The sequence below is a fragment of the Panthera uncia genome (genome assembly GCF_023721935.1).
Source record: "Panthera uncia isolate 11264 chromosome C1 unlocalized genomic scaffold, Puncia_PCG_1.0 HiC_scaffold_3, whole genome shotgun sequence".
In the NCBI taxonomy this organism is placed as follows: Eukaryota; Metazoa; Chordata; class Mammalia; order Carnivora; family Felidae; genus Panthera; species Panthera uncia.
In genome coordinates, this window is record NW_026057584.1 from 54,276,383 (window position 1) to 54,295,539 (window position 19,157).

The window sequence follows — 19,157 nt, forward strand, 5'->3', positions numbered from 1 at the left end:
TCTTTCTTTAACTAGAACCACCAACCTTTGTAAAGAAAGTAGATGATTTTACTGCACTAGCAGGTCAAACTGTTACCTTACAAGCTGCCGTGAGAGGGTCAGAACCCATTTCTGTTGCATGGATGAAAGGACAGGAGATCATTAAAGAAGATGGAAAAATCAAAATGAGCTTTTCTAATGGTGTTGCGGTCCTGATAATCCCTGATGTTCAGATTAGTTTGGGTGGCAAATACACATGCCTGGCTGAAAATGAAGCCGGAAGCCAAACATCTGTTGGGGAATTAATAGTTAAAGGTTCGTGTAGGAACATTTTTACTTAGAATCAATATTTCCATTTAAAGCGAAACCTTAATGCACTTTTCGGCATGCTAACCATTTAATACCATTGTAGAACCTGCCAAAATCGTTGAGAGAGCAGAACTGATCCAGGTGACGGCAGGAGACCCAGCCACACTGGAGTACACGGTCACAGGCACCCCAGAACTCAAGCCCAAATGGTACAAAGATGGGAGACCTTTGGTTGCTAGTAAAAAGTATCGAATAAGTTTTAAAAACAATGTGGCCCAACTCAAATTTTATTCAGCTGAACTGCATGACAGTGGCCAATACACATTTGAGATTTCCAACGAAGTGGGCAGCAGCTCCTGTGAAACAACATTCACTGTATTAGGTTAGTATCTTCAGAAACCTGTGCCACGAGTTCCCTTGAAACCCAACAAATGAGCAAAAATGAAACCACCGAGCCCTTTTCCATGCTCATCTTTCTTTTCTTCTTGTGCCACGAACAGATAGAGACATCGCTCCATTTTTTACCAAACCCCTGCGCAACATGGATAGCGTTGTTAGCAGTACCTGCAGGCTGGACTGCAAAATCGCTGGCTCCCTCCCAATGAGGGTGTCCTGGTTTAAGGATGGTAGAGAAATAGCTTCTTCTGACAAGTACAGAATAGCGTTTGTGGAAGGCACGGCCTCTCTGGAGATCAGCAGAGTAGACATGAACGATGCAGGCAATTTCACCTGTCGAGCCACAAATTCCGTGGGAAGCAAAGACAGCAGCGGAGCCCTGATTGTGCAAGGTTGGCTGGACACTTTGCATTTCATTCTAATGTAGACGATGTTCCAGTTAAGACTTCTTCCCTTAGATCATGCCTCTTAACTCTTAGAAATTCTTTCTTCTGCCCCTTCTTTAGAACCACCCAGTTTTGTAATTAAACCTGCATCAAAGGATGTTCTGCCTGGCTCAGCAGTCTGCCTGAAGAGCACCTTCCAAGGGTCCACTCCTCTCAAAATCAGATGGTTTAAGGGTGACAAAGAGCTTGTTTCTGGTGGGAGCTGCTATATTACCAAAGAAGCTTTAGAAAGTTCCCTGGAACTCTATGCAGTAAAAACCTCCGATTCGGGCACATATACCTGTAAAGTCAGCAACGTCGCCGGAAGCGTGGAGTGCAGTGCAAACTTATTTGTAAAAGGTCTGCATTGTTTTCTTGACATCTTTGTGCTACCATCATTCTAGGTTCTTTCCTCTTCCTCATTTTTCTTCATAACTTCCTTCCTTCCACAGAACCGGCCATGTTTGTTGAAAAGTTAGAGCCATCACAGTTGTTAAAGAAGGGAGATGCCACCCAGCTGGCCTGCAAAGTAACTGGTACCCCTCCAATTAAAATAACATGGTTTGCAAATGATAGAGAAATTAAGGAGAGCAGCAAACACAAAATGTCTTTTGTGGAGTCCACTGCGGTCCTAAGACTTACAGACGTTGCCATCGAAGACAGCGGTGAATATATGTGTGAGGCTCAAAATGAGGCTGGCAGTGACCACTGTGGTAGCATTTTAATAGTCAAAGGTTTGTGTCCACCTTGCCCCTTGGTTTACCAAAGTTGTGGCCCATAGCATAGATTCCTCCCTCACTAACTCAAAATAATTCCTCTTCTGTAGAGTCACCTTACTTTACCAAGGAATTTAAGCCAATTGAGGTGTTGAAGGAATACGATGTCATGTTGCTCGCCGAGGTGGCAGGCACACCTCCCTTTGAGATCACTTGGTTCAAAGACAACACAACGCTGCGAAGTGGTAGGAAGTATAAAACCTTGGTTCAGGACCGGCTGGTTAGCCTGCAGATCCTCAAGTTTGTAGCTGCAGATGCTGGTGAATACCAGTGTCGGGTGACCAATGAGGTGGGCAGCAGCACCTGCAGTGCCCGGGTGACTTTAAGAGGTTAGTGTCAGTTCAAATGATGCACTGGCTCTTCTGCAGAATCAACTCTTCTTTAGAAAAAAAAAATCTAGTTTTGGTATAAAGCTGACATTGATTGAGAATTATTCTTCTATTAGAACCTCCAACCTTTGTAAAGAAGATCGAGAGTACCAGCTCCCTTCGAGGAGGCACGGCTGCCTTCCAGGCCACTCTGAAGGGCTCCTTGCCAATCACGGTGACTTGGTTAAAAGACAACGATGAAATCACCGAAGACAATAATATAAGAATGACCTTTGAGAACAACGTGGCTAGTCTGTACCTCAGTGGCATTGAAGTCAAGCATGATGGGAAATATGTCTGTCAGGCCAAAAATGATGCAGGAATACAAAGATGTTCTGCATTGCTCTCAGTTAAAGGTCGGTTCAGAAAGTTTGCCATGGGTTTTAGGAACTAATGCAGATGTAAGCCTTTTAGCAGAGTGATTCACAACCCACACCTATCCCTTTGTTTTCTACAGAACCTGCAACAATCACCGAGGAGGCTGTGTCTATAGATGTCACCCAAGGAGACCCAGCCACTTTGCAGGTTAAATTTTCAGGGACCAAGGAGATTACAGCCAGATGGTTTAAAGATGGCCAAGAGCTGACCCTGGGCCAAAAATACAAAATCAGCGTCAGTGACACAGTCTCTGTGCTGAAGATTATTTCTACAGAAAAGAGAGATAGTGGAGAATACACTTTTGAGGTCCAGAATGATGTTGGCAGAAGCAGCTGCAAAGCTAGCATTAATGTATTAGGTTGGTATTGAAACGGGGTATCCTGTGCTCCTCCACATCTTACAGTCTCAGAGAAAATGCAGATTGCTGGGTTGACCTAACTTTTCTTGTTGTTTTCTGCTTTTTCATCGCATAGATCTTATCATACCTCCCTCATTCACCAAAAAGCTGAAGAAAATGGACAGCATTAAAGGGTCTTTCATTGACCTGGAGTGTATAGTGGCTGGGTCCCATCCCATAAGCATCCAATGGTTCAAAGACGACCAAGAAATATCAGCTAGTGAGAAATACAAATTCTCTTTTCATGACAACACTGCCTTCTTGGAAATCAGTCAGCTGGAAGGTTCAGACAGTGGGACATATACTTGTTCTGCCACTAATAAGGCAGGACACAACCAGTGCAGTGGCCATCTTACAGTCAAAGGTTGGCATTTTTTATCTCCACTTATCAACAACTTCTTGCTCTCTCATTTCTTAATTCTCACCCTTATTGCTCTATTCCAAAATAAACCTGCCTTTCTCTTTTTACTCCTTTTTCTTTCATCCCAGAACCCCCTTACTTCATGGAAAAGCCACAGTCACAAGATGTCAACCCCAATGCAAGGGTTCAGTTAAAGGCTCTTGTGGGTGGTACTGCACCCATGACGATAAAGTGGTTTAAAGATAACAAAGAGTTGCACTCGGGAGCGGCTCGCTCAGTCTGGAAGGATGACACCTCCACCATTCTGGAGCTCTTTTCAGCCAAAGCTGCTGACTCTGGGACCTACATTTGTCAACTAAGCAATGATGTTGGCACAGCAACCAGTAAAGCCACTCTCTTTGTGAAAGGTCTGATCTCTGCATACACCTCTCTTGCTAGTCTAGCTTTTCCTGGAGGGAGGGAAGAGGCTTAAGAAAGTGATTTTGGCCTTTGTTTTACAAAAATGTTCAACATCACACTCTTTTCCCCATCTTTAGAACCTCCTCAATTCATTAAGAAGCCCAGCCCTGTATTAGTGCTGAGAAATGGACAGTCTACAACATTTGAATGCCAAATAACAGGCACTCCTGAAATCAGAGTTGCTTGGTATCTGGACGGCAATGAAATAACGGCCATTAAGAAACATGGCATTTCCTTCATCGATGGTTTAGCCACTTTCCAAATTTCTGGTGCCAGGGTAGAAAACAGCGGGACTTACGTCTGTGAAGCCCGTAATGATGCAGGCACGGCAAGCTGCAGCATTGAATTAAAAGTGAAAGGTTTGTGACCGGATCTCCTTTCCATTTGGGCTGTGCTGCCGGCCAGGCCCTGGGTCTTCCCTTGAGTAAGCCAGTCTCTGTCTTCCTTTCGAATCCTTAGAACCTCCCACCTTTATCAGGGAGCTGAAGCCTGTGGAAGTAGTGAAAGACAGCGATGTGGAGCTGGAATGTGAAGTGATGGGAACCGCTCCATTTGAAGTCACGTGGCTGAAGAATAACAAGGAAATCCGAAGCAGCAAAAAGTACACCCTGAGTGGCAGAGTATCTGTGTTTAACCTCCATATCACCAAATGTGACCCTTCAGACACTGGTGAATACCAGTGCATCGTATCCAATGAAGGCGGCAGCTGCTCTTGCAGTACTAGAGTCTCCCTCAAAGGTCAGTCATACACACGAGAAGCAGGCTACCATGCAGAAATTTGGCAATGCTCTTTAATTTTATGATTACGAGGAGAAGTTCAAATATCCCTCTTCCTTTCGCACTGATTCCATCACAGAACCACCGTCGTTCACTAAGAAGATAGAGAATGTCACTACTGTTTTGAAAACTTCTGCCACCTTTCAGAGTACCGTGGCGGGCGCTCCTCCCATCTCCATAACCTGGCTAAAGGATGATCACATTCTCAATGAAGATGATAATGTTCATATTTCATTTGTGAACAATGTGGCCACACTTCAGATCCGGGCTGTGGACAATGGGCACAGCGGAAGATACACGTGTCAAGCCAAGAACGAGTCAGGAATTGAGAGGTGTTATGCTTTCCTTTTAGTGCAAGGTTTGTAAGCCTTTCTCTTGAGAACTTAGTCTGTGGGGACAATTTCACAAGCACGCCTTAGTTCTCGTAGAATTATCAATGCAACTAATTTGCATTTTTAATTCTCACTGCAGAACCTGCTCAAATCCTAGAGAAAGCTAAATCCGTTGACGTTACTGAGAAAGACCCAGTCACGCTGGAGTGTGTTGTGGCTGGAACACCAGAACTCAAAGTGAAGTGGCTCAAAGATGGAAAACAAATTGTGCCCAGTAGATACTTTTCGATGAGTTTTGAAAATAACGTGGCCAGTTTTAGGATTCAGTCGGTAATGAAGCAAGACAGTGGTCAGTATACTTTCAAGGTGGAAAACGACTTTGGAAGCAGCAGCTGTGACGCCTACCTGAGAGTGCTAGGTTTGTATTTTGGCACTAGTTGGCTTCTCTTCCTTATTTCTACTATTTAATACCCTTTGTAAACAAATGGCAACATACTGATGGATGTGTTTTGCTGTTTGCGTTGGATAGATGAAAATATTCCTCCATCATTCACCAAAAAATTAACCAAAATGGATAAGGTTCTGGGCTCTTCTATACGTATGGAGTGCAAGGTTTCTGGCTCACTTCCTATTAGTGCTCAGTGGTTTAAGGATGGAAAAGAAGTATCTACAAGTGCAAAATACAGACTTGTCTGTCATGAAAACACTGTGTCACTGGAAGTCAATAATCTGGAATTAGAAGATACTGCAAATTACACATGCAGGGTCTCAAACGTAGCAGGAGACGATGCGTGCAGTGGCATCTTAACTGTTAAAGGTTAGAACTTCTCTTCCTCTTCTTGATTCTTCTTTGTGATTGCTTTTTAAATGTACCACGCTTACCTTGTATTCTTTATAGCTAAAAGTCTTAATAATTCTGTTTCTTTAGCTACATATTTATTGAGTTCAAGAAATATACGGTCATCACCTCTTTTCAGAAATGTTTTCTTATATGTCTATAAGACTGTCAAAATAGTTTACAAGGGATCTAATTAAATATATTTCTCTTAACATCTATAGAACCACCAAGCTTCCTAGTGAAACCTGAGCGACAACAAGCAATACCTGATTCTACAGTAGAATTTAAAGCAGTACTGAAAGGAACACCACCATTTAAAATAAAGTGGTTTAAAGATGATGTGGAACTTGCCTCTGGACCTACATGTTTCATTGGCTTGGAAGGGTCAACTACCTTCTTAAATCTCTATTCGGTGGATGCTTCCAAGACTGGACAATATACTTGCCAAGTTACCAATGATGTTGGTAGCGACTCTTGTACTACAATGTTGCTTGTGACAGGTGTGCAAGTTTGATTGTTTTATGTGTCTGACCTCTGGCTCCTTTCTGTACAATGCATCTTCCCAATCAAGAAAGTACACCTGTCTCTAACAGTGCACTGTATTATGCCGGGCATTGTTCGTCTTTTCCTCTTTCCTACATATTACCTAATGTGGCTTTTGTTATTTATATCGATTTTCCCATAATCTCCTCTTTCTTTCACTCTCTAGAACCACCAAAGTTTGTAAAGAAATTAGACGCATCCAAGATAGTGAAAGCAGGTGACTCGGCACGACTTGAATGCAAGATAACCGGATCCCCAGAAATCAGAGTTGTGTGGTACAGAAATGAACATGAACTCCAAGCCAGTGATAAATACAGAATGACTTTCATTGACTCAGTGGCTGTCATACAGATGAACAATCTCAGTACTGAGGACGGTGGGGATTTCATTTGTGAGGCTCAGAATCCTGCTGGCAGCACAAGCTGTAGTACCAAGGTTATCGTAAAAGGTAGAAATCTCTTTCTTCTGTTCCTCGTTACCTAAAAACCTTCTTCTCCCCTGCTGTAGCAGAACTCTTTTTTTCTTTCACTGTCATTTTAGCTTCCATTTAAGATCATAGACTCTTTTCCCAAACTAATATTACTTCCCTTTCCAGATGTTATTTCTTCTTAAGATTTGCTTACACGTAGCCAATCATTCTGGGATATTTTTCATGTTATTCCAGTGCCATAATTCTGATCACCTCAACACATTAGCCAAGCAATTCAAATTAGATGTTTCACAAACATACCAAAAAAAAAGTAGGCATTTTAAAATTAATTTTTGCCTTCAATAACCTTATGAATGGATCATCATCCTCATGATAATCTTTATCATTAATAACAAATAATATTTAGTGGCTCCTGGGTGGCTCAGTCGGTTAAGTGTCCCACTTCAGCTCAGGTCATGATCTCACCGTCTGTGATTCTGAGCCCCGTGTCAGGCTCTGTGCTGACAACTCAGAGCCTGGAGCCTGCTTCGGATTCTGTGTCTCCCTCTCTCTCTGCCCATCACCCACTCACACTCTGTTTCTCTCTGCCTCTCAAAAATGAATAAACATTAAAAAATTTTTTAAATAAAAATAACAAGCAATATTTTACTCCATATATATATGGTACAAGCAATATGGGTTTAACCCTACATTTAAAAGAGGAAAATTATATATTTTTCTCTCTCTCTAGAATTGGTTCCTATTTTTTTTTAAAATTATATCACTATACTCTTAGTACTAGTTATCTGCAGCCATTTTCCAATATTTTTATTACAAAGTCCAAGTCTGTCATGGTGTGAGGCAATTATTTCAATAACATTTGTTGACATGGAAGATTAGATCACAGATATCATGGTGGCTTCTAAGTATCTTAGTTATAGAGCATATACAAAAAATTTCAGCCCTGAAGTCAGGATTCCATACCTCATGCAAATCATCTTAATTAAGGTACTTGGGTTTGGTTTTTGTTTTACAACTTTTGCATCAATCCTTATAGTCCAAGATAAATTAGTAAGGTAAGGTAGATAGAAGTTGAGCTGTTTTGGAAAGACATCTAGGGGGTCTAGTCTGAGCTCTCTCCCAAGGAAGCGGAGTGATTTTACAAAGGCTAACGTTGCCCATTACAGTATCTTGACTCTTTCTTCCAACTTAAAAACAAAGAAATAAATATATTCTATGGAATTAAATAGCCCAATTCATTAGAAATTCTTGTTTTTTACAGAACCACCTGTTTTTAGCAGCTTCCCGCCTGTAGTAGAAACCCTTAAAAATACTGAAGTTAGTCTTGAGTGTGAACTTTCGGGAACACCGCCATTTGAGGTGATATGGTACAAAGACAAGCGGCAACTGCGAAGTAGCAAGAAATACAAGATTGCCTCCAAAAATTTCCATGCAAGTATTCACGTTCTCAATGTTGAAACCTCAGACATTGGTGAATACCACTGCAAGGCACGGAATGAAGTGGGAAGTGATACTTGCATTTGTATTGTCAAATTGAAAGGTAAGTATATTTCCTGCGCATGGTGGAAATGGCAGGAATGTGCCCAACACTTATTTCCTCTCTCTCTCTTCCATTGTCTGGACAATGTTCTCAACAGTCTCCACCCATCTTTCCCTGTTCAGAACCACCAAGATTTGTCTCCAAACTGAACAGCCTCACCGTTGTGGCTGGCGAGCCTGCTGAGTTACAAGCATCCATAGAAGGAGCCCAGCCTATTTCTGTCCAGTGGCTTAAAGAGAAGGAAGAAGTGATCAGAGAAAGTGAAAACATCAGAATTACATTTGTAGAAAATGTTGCAACTCTGCAGTTTGCAAAAGCAGAACCAGCTAATGCTGGGAAGTATATCTGCCAAATCAAGAATGATGGTGGAATGAGGGAAAACATGGCCACGCTGACTGTTTTAGGTTGGTACAATATAGTATGATGGTCCCCTGATAGAAGGTGGGGGCAAACACTGAGAAGACTTACTGAGAGTCACTGGTAGAATCTCTTGTTCTGAATTTCTTCTAGAATGATACTAATACTTTCTTATTTGAAAGGTTTAAGAGAAAGGACCTAATCAACCTTCTTCTTCTTTTTCTTCTTCTTTTTTTTCCCCTAATTGATCTTTTAAACACTCTTTCCTATTTCTGTGATCCTGACAAAAATTAGCTATCTGTTTGATTGTTTACCTACTACTTTTCTTGATGGATTAGCAGATGCAATCATGACTCTCTTTTGCTTAAGCATGAAAACTGTTGGGAGCCAGCATATGCAACAAAGAAATTTTGGTTCCAAAGTACTGGTTGTTAAAGCTCACAAGAACTCCCAAGATCAAAGTTTGATAGGAAAGACTTCCACTTGCATCTTTGAACAAGTTAGCAATTGTTTGGATGACAACTTTGAAAAAAAAAAAACTGGCTCTAGAACCTTAAAAAAAATAAAGCAGGAATATCAATTCATAATAACATGAATCCTTTGCTCTAAAGAGGGTCAAATGCAAATCAATACACATTGTCCAATGTGTATTGTCTGAATTGTTTTGGAAATCAACTAGTGCACAAGCACATTTCTTAATAATTCCCATAATTTCATGATAGCACGTAATTGTGGAATCACATTTTGAGGTCTAGAGAGAGAGAGCCTAACATAACCACACCACTGGAAGAAACAATGTGAGCGAATTTGAGAGTAGAGGCATGGTTAAGGTAATGGAATTTGACAGACGGCTGTCACGTTTTATTTCAGAGCCTGCAGTCATTGTTGAGAAGGCAGGACCAATGACGGTGACCGTGGGAGAAACGTGCACTCTGGAGTGTAAGGTGGCTGGCACTCCTGAACTCTCAGTTGAATGGTACAAGGACGGAAAGCTGTTGACCAGCAGCCAAAAACACAAATTTAGCTTCTACAACAGAATCTCTTCCTTAAAGATTCTCTCTGTTGAAAGGCAAGACGCAGGCACATACACTTTCCAGGTGCAAAATAATGTTGGAAAAAGCAGCTGTACGGCTGTGGTTGATGTTTCAGGTTAGTTCCGATCCGTTCCCCATGTTGCATGTGTGAATTCCTTTCACCGGTTTCCTTCTCTCAAGTCTCTTCTGCTCTTTCAAATCCTGATGAGTCTCTTGCCTTTCTTCACACAGACCGAATGGTCCCTCCCTCTTTCACACGAAGACTGAGAGATACCGCTGGGGTGCTGGGTACTTCATGCATCTTGGAGTGCAAAGTAGCTGGCTCATCACCTATCTCTGTTGCCTGGTTTCATGAGAGAACTAAGATTGTCAGTGGAGCAAAGTACCAAACCACATTTTCAGATAATGTCTGCACCCTGCAGCTGAATTCTCTGGATTCCTCAGATATGGGCAATTACACATGCGTGGCTGCGAATGCCGCTGGGTCTGATGAGTGTCGTGCCGTGTTGGCCGTACAAGGTCAGTGTTATAGATGCAAACCGTTTCTTACAGATTCCTCTCTGGGTGCACATCCAGGCACGCATCTGACACACATTCAAAAGTGCTCTTTGTCTTTGATTCAAAGTTGCAGCTTAGAAGCTTATAGGCTCTTTTCACTGTCCTCCATGTCTATGTAGAACCACCGTCTTTTGTGAAGGAACCTGAACCTGTGGAGATACTACCAGGCAAAAACGTCACCTTCACAAGTGTTATTAGAGGATCCCCTCCGTTCAAAGTGGGCTGGTTCAGAGGTGCCAGGGAACTGGTGAGAGGAGACCAGTGCAACATCTATTTTGAAGACACTGTGGCAGAACTGGAATTATTTAATGTGGACATCTCTCAGAGTGGGGAGTATACTTGTGTGGTTTCTAACAGTGCTGGCCAAACATCCTGCACTACTCGCCTCTTTGTAAAAGGTTTGCTCAAGTGCATTTCTCTTCCTACTCTTTATACATTGACATCTTTGTGCCTTTACTGTGTTTGATTGCTATGCTTTGTCACTCACCAGAACCAGCTACGTTTGTGAAGAGGTTAAGCGATCAGTCTGTGGAACCAGGGAAGTCCATAATTCTGGAGAGCACCTATACTGGAACGCTTCCAATTTCAGTTACCTGGAAAAAGGATGGTTTTGACATAACTCCATCTGAAAAATGCAGCATAGTCACAACAGAGAAAACTTGCATCCTAGAAATCCTGAACAGCACGAAAAGAGACACGGGACAGTACTCCTGCGAAATTGAAAATGAGGCAGGGAAGGATGTTTGCAAAGCTTTGGTATCGACATTAGGTGTGTTGTCTTATTCTCTCTTTTAATAATTGGCATTGAGGTAACACAAAGCATGGGTCTGTTTGGTTTTCTTTAATTCCAGTCGCTGATTACGATCCTTTGTTCTTTAGAACCACCTTATTTTATTACGGAACTGGAGCCTCTGGAGGCATCCGTTGGAGATTCAGTTTCTTTACAATGCCAAGTTGCTGGGACACCAGAAATTACAGTGTCTTGGTACAAAGGAGACACCAAGTTACGGCCAACTCCTGAATACAGGACCTATTTTACAAACAATGTGGCCACGCTTGTTTTTAACAAAGTGAACATTAACGACAGTGGAGAGTACACCTGTAAAGCAGAAAATAGTATAGGAACTGCTTCGTCTAAGACTGTCTTCAGAATTCAAGGTGATGATATTATTTTAGAAATTAAGAAAATTTGAAATCTTAATTCTTCTCTCTTTGTGGAGAAATTTTCACTTCATCTACTAATGACTCCAGTATTGCTTGTCTTCCTACAGAGCGCCAACTCCCACCTTCCTTTGCAAGACAACTGAAAGACATCGAACAAACTGTTGGGCTTCCAGTTACACTCACTTGTCGATTAAATGGCTCCGCACCCATCCAAGTGTGCTGGTATAGAGATGGGGTACTTTTACGAGATGATGAAAATCTACAGATGTCATTTGTAGATAACGTGGCAACTTTAAAAATTTTGCAAACTGACTTGAGCCACTCTGGCCAGTACTCCTGCTCAGCGTCTAACCCACTTGGAACAGCATCTTCTAGTGCTAGACTGACGGCAAGAGGTTTGTTCCCACGTTAATCTTTCTCTTTGCGAACCATGACTTCTCATTCATTGTCAGAAGAGAAATGGCCAATGAAAAAAGTAAAACAAAACAAAATGTCCATTGCCTTTTCTTTTCATTTTCCAGAACCTAAGAAATCTCCATTCTTTGACATCAAGCCTGTATCTATAGATGTCATTGCTGGGGAAAGTGCTGACTTTGAGTGTCATGTTACTGGTGCTCAACCAATGCGAATCACTTGGTCAAAAGACAACAAGGAGATACGTCCTGGAGGAAATTATACTATCACATGTGTGGGAAACACTCCCCATTTAAGAATTCTTAAAGTAGGCAAAGGGGACTCCGGGCAATATACTTGCCAAGCAACCAATGATGTTGGCAAAGACATGTGCTCGGCTCAACTCAGTGTAAAAGGTATCATTATATGGTGTCTACCAGAATTTGTTCCTTCCCACATTTGCATAATTGTCTTCTAAAAAGTTTCTTTAGCTTTTAAATTTTGGGGGTAAACTAACCGGGTCATGTTAGAACGTATGTTAGTGTTGAAGAAAACATTAATCAGTGTTCTGTTTTGTCTTTTTTTTTTTTTAATGTTTATTATTTTTGAGAGAGACAGAGACAGAGAGCAAGCATGGGAGGGGCAAAAAGACAGGGGGACACAGAATTGGAAGCAGGCTCCAGGCTCTGAGCTGTCAGCACAGAGCCTGATGCGCGTCTCGAACTCACGAGCTATGAGATCATGACCTGAGCTGAAGTTGGACACTTAACCAACTGAGCCACCCAGGCGCCCCTGTTTTGTCTTTATATTGTTCTTTAAATCAGTGTTATCTCTAAGTGTGATCCTACCAAATAGTGTTTAATTGAAATTTGTTAAATATTGTTTCAACTGTCCATTCTCATTTTTTGTACTTTTCTGTCATATGCATTCTGATTTATCATTACTAAATTTTGATCAAATACCTCTATAATACATTAACTTATATGTTTCAGTTTATATATCAAACTACAAAAATAAACTTAACAGTTAAACCCTCTATTAAAAGCTTATTTTATAGAAAAGATAACATGTTACCATAAAATTATCAGGCAGTATATTCTTCATAAACCAGTGACCAGTTTAAATATGTGTTTGTGGGATCTTCAACTACAAACATAAGCTATTTTTTTCCTTTGATTTACTAGAACCTCCCAAGTTTGTTAAGAAACTAGAAGCTTCAAAAATTGCAAAGCAGGGAGAACCCATCCAACTGGAATGTAAAATAAGTGGTTCCCCAGAAATCAAAGTTTTGTGGTTCCGAAACGACAGTGAACTTCATGAAAGTTGGAAATACAACATGTCATTCGTTAATTCTGTGGCATTGCTTACCATCAATGAAGCCAGCACTGAGGACAGTGGGGACTATATCTGTGAGGCCCATAATGGTGTTGGGGACGCCAGCTGCAGCACAGCCCTGACTGTTAAAGGTTAGACACACTAAGCATCTTTCTTTTCCTCTGATTTGATTCTTTCTCAACAATGTTATGAGCTCCAAACTAAAAAGGCTCATTAAGAGGATTTGCTTGTAATTCTTAAATTAGTTTTTACGAATTATTATTTCTGGTGTTTGTTAGCATAAATGTCATATGGTCACACCAATCCCTCTTAATGATTCTGGATTCTAAGATATTTTTTTGCTTTTTAGCTAGCAAATATTCTCATCATTTAACTTCTTTTTTTTTTCTTCTGGTAGCACCTCCCGTTTTCACTCAGAAGCCTTCTCCAGTAGGAGCTCTTAAAGGTTCTGATGTTATCTTGCAATGTGAAATTTCGGGAACCCCCCCATTTGAAGTGGTGTGGGTTAAAGATCGAAAGCAAGTTCGAAGCAGCAAGAAATTTAAAGTCACTTCAAAAAATTTTGATACAAGTCTTCATATCCTTAATCTTGAAGCCTCCGATGTAGGAGAATATCACTGCAAAGCTACTAATGAGGTGGGAAGCGACACATGTGTTTGCACTGTCAAGTTCAAAGGTTTGTATACGTGGGCACAAAAACATATGCCTCTTCCTTTCATCTTTTCTTGCTCAACTAATAATTTATGTGGCTGTGAGTCTCTTTATTTTCTCTAACCACAAATTTCTTTCATTAGAACCCCCACGGTTTGTGAAAAAGCTAAGCGACACCTCAACCCTTATTGGGGATCCTGTTGAGTTACGGGCTGTAGTGGAAGGCTTCCAGCCAATTTCTGTTGTCTGGCTGAAAGATAAAGGTGAAGTCATCAGAGAGAGTGAAAACACTAGGATTTCATTCATTGATAACGTTGCAACCCTCCAACTTGGGAGCCCGGAAGCATCTAATTCTGGAAAATATGTGTGCCAAATCAAAAATGAAGCTGGAATGAGAGAATGTTCAGCAGTCTTGACTGTACTAGGTTAGTAACGAAGTAAAACCTGAGAAAAAAATCAAATTGGCCCATGATCATCATCTGCAAATAGTACTCTTACCCCATAATATATTGATCACACTCTTAGTTTGGAAGGTGACTTTATTTTCAATGCATTATACTTCTTCTTTTAGAACCAGCCAGAATCCTAGAGAAGCCGGAACCCATGACTGTCACTACTGGAAATCCTTTTGCTTTAGAGTGTGTAGTGACTGGAACCCCCGAACTTTCAGTCAAGTGGTTCAAAGATGGGAGAGAATTATCTGCAGACAGCAAACATCACATTACATTCATCAACAAAGTGGCTTCAGTTAAAATCCCTTGCGCAGAGATGAGCGACAAGGGGTTATATAGCTTTGAAGTGAGAAACAGCGTTGGTAAAAGTAGCTGTTCTGTGTCTGTCCACGTTTCCGGTGAGTGGTAGGAGGTTCTCATGAGTATATAATTTTTCCTAGAAAAACAAAAAAAGAAAGCTTCTCTTATCAAAGGAAAACTACTCTTCTCCACCCTAGATCGCGTTGTGCCTCCTTCCTTCATCCGCAAGCTGAAAGACACGAATGCCATCCTGGGAGCCTCCGCGGTTTTGGAGTGCCGAGTCTCCGGTTCAGCCCCGATTTCAGTTGGCTGGTTTCAAGATGGCAATGAGATCGTTAGTGGGCCTAAATGCCAGTCCAGCTTTTCAGAAAATGTCTGTGCTTTGAATCTGAGCTTACTGGAGCCCACCGACACAGGCACATACACATGTGTGGCCGCCAACGTGGCGGGTTCTGACGAATGCTCTGCCGTCCTGACCGTGCAAGGTCAGTGTGCATGGATCGGGCTGCAGCTTCTCTAACGTCTTTTCTCTGAGGGACTTAGTGCCTGCCTTGCATTGCAATTTCTTTATCTTCTCTTCATGCTTAGTCTTAGTTCCCTTTTCTTCAAGTAGCAGAAGCACATCTCACCTGGATTTCTTTTCTTTCTTGCTCTCCCCCTCCCTTGGGGTATCCAGAACCACCGTCTTTTGAACAAATCCCTGACTCTGTGGAAGTTCTACCTGGAATAAGCCTCATATTCAGCTGCGTCATTAGAGGCACCCCTCCGTTCAAGGTCAAATGGTTCAAAGGCAGCAGGGAACTGGTGTCAGGGGAGTCATGCACCATCTCTCTGGAAGATTTTGTGACAGAACTGGAGTTGTTGGAGGTGGAGCCATTGCAGAGCGGAGACTATTCTTGCCTTGTTACTAATGATGCTGGCAGTGCCTCCTGTACCGCACATCTTTTTGTGAAAGGTCGGCTCTTTGCTCCCACTTGCGTATCTTTTCAATTTTCTTCCAAGTCTTCATTTAAAGATGCCAATTTTACCCTCATGTTTTCTCCATATAGAACCAGCCACCTTTGTGAAAAGATTGGCTGATTTCAGTGTGGAGACAGGAAGCCCCATAGTTCTCGAGGCCACATACACTGGCACACCTCCCATCTCAGTGAGCTGGATGAAGAATGAGTTCCCTCTTTCACAGTCTCAGAATTGCAGTATTACCACGACAGAAAAGTCTACCATCCTGGAAATTGTTGACAGCACTGTAGAGGATTACGCACAATACAGTTGCCTGATAGAAAATGAGGCTGGTCAAGATATCTGTGAGGCTCTGGTGTCTGTCTTAGGTGTGTTAACAAGTTATCTCTCTTTCATTGCTATCTTTTCTTTCTTTTAAAGCATCCTCTTTATGTTAGCGTGACTGATTGATTATCATCCTTTGTACCCTAGAACCACCTTATTTCATTGAACCTCTGGAACATGTGGAAGCAGCCATCGGAGAACCCGTAACTTTACAATGTAAAGTGGATGGAACCCCAGAAATTAGAATTTCTTGGTATAAAGAACACACAAAGCTACGATCAGCTCCTGCGTATAAAATGCAATTTAAAAATAACGTTGCCTCTTTAGTAATCAACAAAGTGGATCACAGTGACATAGGAGAGTATACGTGCAAGGCAGAAAACAGTGTGGGGGCCGTCGCTTCTTCAGCTGTGCTTGTTATCAAAGGTGATGATGCTTTCGTTTAACGAGTCTTACTGTGTGCTGACAGACCCATTTTCTTAAAAACATCAAAATTTTAATGGGTTGAAATATATCGTGGTTGTTTTCTCTCTTGTGAATAAGGATTATCTGTAACTTCTTTACAGAGCGCAAACTTCCACCTTCCTTTGCAAGAAAACTGAAGGATGTTCATGAGACTCTTGGCTTCCCAGTTGCGTTTGAATGTCGCATCAATGGCTCAGAACCTCTTCAAGTGTCTTGGTACAAGGATGGGGTGCTTTTGAAAGATGATTCTAATTTGCAAACATCTTTTGTTCATAACGTAGCAACTCTTCAGATTTTGCAAACTGACCAGAGCCACGTTGGTCAGTACAATTGCTCAGCTTCTAATCCTCTTGGAACTGCTTCATCCAGTGCCAAGCTCATTCTTGCAGGTGAGTAGTTAATCACCTTACTCTCTTTCTTACCAAGCAGCTTCGCTGCTGTGGGCCACTGGGCTGGTGCCACTTAGTTCCTGCTCTATGTCTGGGAGCGTGAAAACTGAGGTCACCATGTTGGTCTTCATCCTTTTCAGAGCATGAAGTGCCTCCTTTCTTTGATCTAAAGCCTGTATCAGTAGATCTTGCTCTTGGAGAAAGTGGTTCTTTTAAATGTCATGTAACTGGAACTGCACCCATCAAAATCACTTGGGCCAAAGATAACCGAGAGATTCGCCCTGGAGGCAACTACAAGATGACTTTGGTCGAAAATACTGCCACTCTGACAGTTCTCAAAGTAAGCAAAGGCGATGCTGGGCAGTATACCTGCTACGCAAGCAACGTCGCTGGAAAAGACTCTTGTTCTGCTCATCTGGGTGTACAAGGTACTTGTCCCAAAAAAGTAGCAACATCTCTTACATTTTCAATATCTTGGAATATAGGAGGAAGGGTGTGCTTGAAAGTTATGTTTAGGACCATGGTCTAGTAATTAGAAGAGACCAGATGGATCCAGAGCCTATCAAGTGGGGTCAAGCTTTAAAATTTTTTATTAAAAAATTATAAAACCAGTAAAACATGGACTGAAAATCCATTTTCAAAGGCTAAAATAGAGACGAGGGAAATGGTGAACAAAAGTGTTTGGCAGAATTGCAAGAAGATCCAAGTTTTGAAAGAAATCAGTTTGGGTGGGAGAAAGAAAGGAAGTTATCTCAAATGACTTACCTTCCACAGTAGTTTGTAAATTAATGGATTTAGTTTCTCTAGAGGGTAGCGGATCCCAAACAATCAAGCCCTTCCAGAAGAGTGAGCTTGTGTCAACCTCTTTTCCTCCACTATACCCGCTTAAATAATAGTGGAAGTCAGAGGGCTGAGGAGAACATCAATGTTCAACATTGTAGAAGGCAACCATTTCTGTCTGTAGCAAGTGCATGGCTGCTATTGTCAGAAATTAAATAGTTAATGAGCTGCTGATTTAACCCATTAGAGAAATTTTTAAGGGTTTTTGTGGTGATACTTTATAGATATCTTGAAATTAAAATAGCATTGTATTTGCCAGCCCATTTGCTCTATGGCATATTCCTAATCATTTTTATCTCCCTGAGCTTGAATTTTTTCCTTCAGTTAATGAAGAAAGCATTGCTCTCCCTACCTCATATGGGAAATTATGAGGGTTGAAGAAATATCTATCTAAGGTGTATAAGAGAAATTGGCATAAATATTAACAAAACTCACCCAATTTTGTTATTTTGATTCCTCATGGTACATATCTGATATCTTTGCAGCCATAGGAGATAGGCCTCTGCTGACTTACATACAGGAGAGTGGTCAAACTCTCTTATTTATTCCCGGTGAACCTCATAGGGCCTCCAGCAACAGATGCACCCTCTTCCTCTGATCTTGCACTAAAGATACGACTTGGGGGGCACCTGGGTGGCTCCGTCAGTTTAGCATCTGACTCTTGATTTCAGCTCAGATCATGATCTCACGGGTCCATGAAATTGAGCTCCGCATCGGGCTCTGTGCTGACAGTGCGGAGCCTGCTGGGGATTCTCTGTCCCTCTCTCTTTCTGCCCCTATCCCGCTCAAAATAAATGTTGTTTGAAAAGATATGATTCTTTTGTTGGGAGGAGGACCACACAATATGGATCGATGTATTTTCCTCCTTCCTTTTGCAATAATATTTAATGTAGGTGCTTACTGAAATAAATGCATGTTAGTTTTAGAAATTTCTGCTTAGCTTTAACCATTGTTAACTACTAGTTATTAGCTATTCTTCCCTGAATGGCCTCACATAATTTGTTTTCCAGAGTTAAAGACCTCTGCATCTGACAAAGAGTTTCCTTTTTTCTCTTCATCTTGAGTTACACATGTCTTTTCCATCCCTTACCTTGTGTTTTCTCTCTTGGTTCCATAGAACCACCCAGGTTCATTAAGAAGCTAGAACCATCAAGAATTGTGAAACGGGATGAATCCACAAGATATGAATGTAAAATAGGAGGGTCTCCAGAAATCAAGGTGTTATGGTACAAAGACGAGACTGAAATTCAAGAGAGCAGTAAATTCAGAATGTCATTCATTGACTCGGTGGCAGTGTTGGAAATGCACAACCTCAGTGTTGAAGACAGTGGAGACTACACGTGTGAAGCCCGCAATGCAGCAGGCAGTGCAAGCAGCAGCACTTCCTTAAAAGTGAAAGGTCAGACCTTACTCTTCCTTCGTGGTTTTCACACTGGACTCCTCTCCAGCAGTCCTCTCAGTTCCCTGTTTGATTCTCTAGCAGTATCTTAAATTTTTACTTATTTTATTTTTTTATTAATATATATAGTTTATTGTCAAATTGGCTTCCATACAACACCCGGTGCTCATCCCAGCAGGTGCCCTCCTCAATACCCATCACCCACCCTCCCCTCCCTCCCACCCCCAT

At 41.6% G+C, this 19,157-nt stretch overlaps 1 protein-coding gene across 50 annotated transcripts in view; it reads left to right on the forward strand.

The window, feature by feature from the left end:
* The window catches only part of TTN (titin), a 275,095-nt gene that overhangs the window by 73,071 nt on the left and 182,867 nt on the right, over positions 1 to 19,157 (forward strand). For 42 of the 50 annotated variants that reach the window (XM_049615442.1, XM_049615431.1, XM_049615432.1 and 39 more), the window contains 37 exons: positions 16 to 294; positions 392 to 670; positions 789 to 1,076; positions 1,191 to 1,469; positions 1,562 to 1,843; positions 1,936 to 2,214; positions 2,331 to 2,609; positions 2,711 to 2,989; positions 3,105 to 3,392; positions 3,518 to 3,796; positions 3,926 to 4,207; positions 4,308 to 4,586; positions 4,705 to 4,983; positions 5,097 to 5,375; positions 5,487 to 5,774; positions 6,017 to 6,295; positions 6,505 to 6,786; positions 8,030 to 8,308; positions 8,431 to 8,712; positions 9,536 to 9,814; positions 9,931 to 10,218; positions 10,377 to 10,655; positions 10,748 to 11,026; positions 11,137 to 11,415; positions 11,529 to 11,816; positions 11,943 to 12,230; positions 12,999 to 13,280; positions 13,547 to 13,825; positions 13,944 to 14,225; positions 14,372 to 14,650; positions 14,750 to 15,037; positions 15,229 to 15,507; positions 15,602 to 15,880; positions 15,984 to 16,262; positions 16,403 to 16,690; positions 16,831 to 17,118; positions 18,648 to 18,929. In XM_049615442.1, the coding sequence (XP_049471399.1) occupies positions 16 to 294; positions 392 to 670; positions 789 to 1,076; positions 1,191 to 1,469; positions 1,562 to 1,843; positions 1,936 to 2,214; positions 2,331 to 2,609; positions 2,711 to 2,989; positions 3,105 to 3,392; positions 3,518 to 3,796; positions 3,926 to 4,207; positions 4,308 to 4,586; positions 4,705 to 4,983; positions 5,097 to 5,375; positions 5,487 to 5,774; positions 6,017 to 6,295; positions 6,505 to 6,786; positions 8,030 to 8,308; positions 8,431 to 8,712; positions 9,536 to 9,814; positions 9,931 to 10,218; positions 10,377 to 10,655; positions 10,748 to 11,026; positions 11,137 to 11,415; positions 11,529 to 11,816; positions 11,943 to 12,230; positions 12,999 to 13,280; positions 13,547 to 13,825; positions 13,944 to 14,225; positions 14,372 to 14,650; positions 14,750 to 15,037; positions 15,229 to 15,507; positions 15,602 to 15,880; positions 15,984 to 16,262; positions 16,403 to 16,690; positions 16,831 to 17,118; positions 18,648 to 18,929 (10,425 nt within the window). The remainder of the gene's footprint in view (positions 1 to 15; positions 295 to 391; positions 671 to 788; positions 1,077 to 1,190; positions 1,470 to 1,561; positions 1,844 to 1,935; positions 2,215 to 2,330; positions 2,610 to 2,710; positions 2,990 to 3,104; positions 3,393 to 3,517; positions 3,797 to 3,925; positions 4,208 to 4,307; positions 4,587 to 4,704; positions 4,984 to 5,096; positions 5,376 to 5,486; positions 5,775 to 6,016; positions 6,296 to 6,504; positions 6,787 to 8,029; positions 8,309 to 8,430; positions 8,713 to 9,535; positions 9,815 to 9,930; positions 10,219 to 10,376; positions 10,656 to 10,747; positions 11,027 to 11,136; positions 11,416 to 11,528; positions 11,817 to 11,942; positions 12,231 to 12,998; positions 13,281 to 13,546; positions 13,826 to 13,943; positions 14,226 to 14,371; positions 14,651 to 14,749; positions 15,038 to 15,228; positions 15,508 to 15,601; positions 15,881 to 15,983; positions 16,263 to 16,402; positions 16,691 to 16,830; positions 17,119 to 18,647; positions 18,930 to 19,157) is intronic. The other 8 variants (XM_049615460.1, XM_049615480.1, XM_049615477.1 and 5 more) reach the window with 8 other exon arrangements.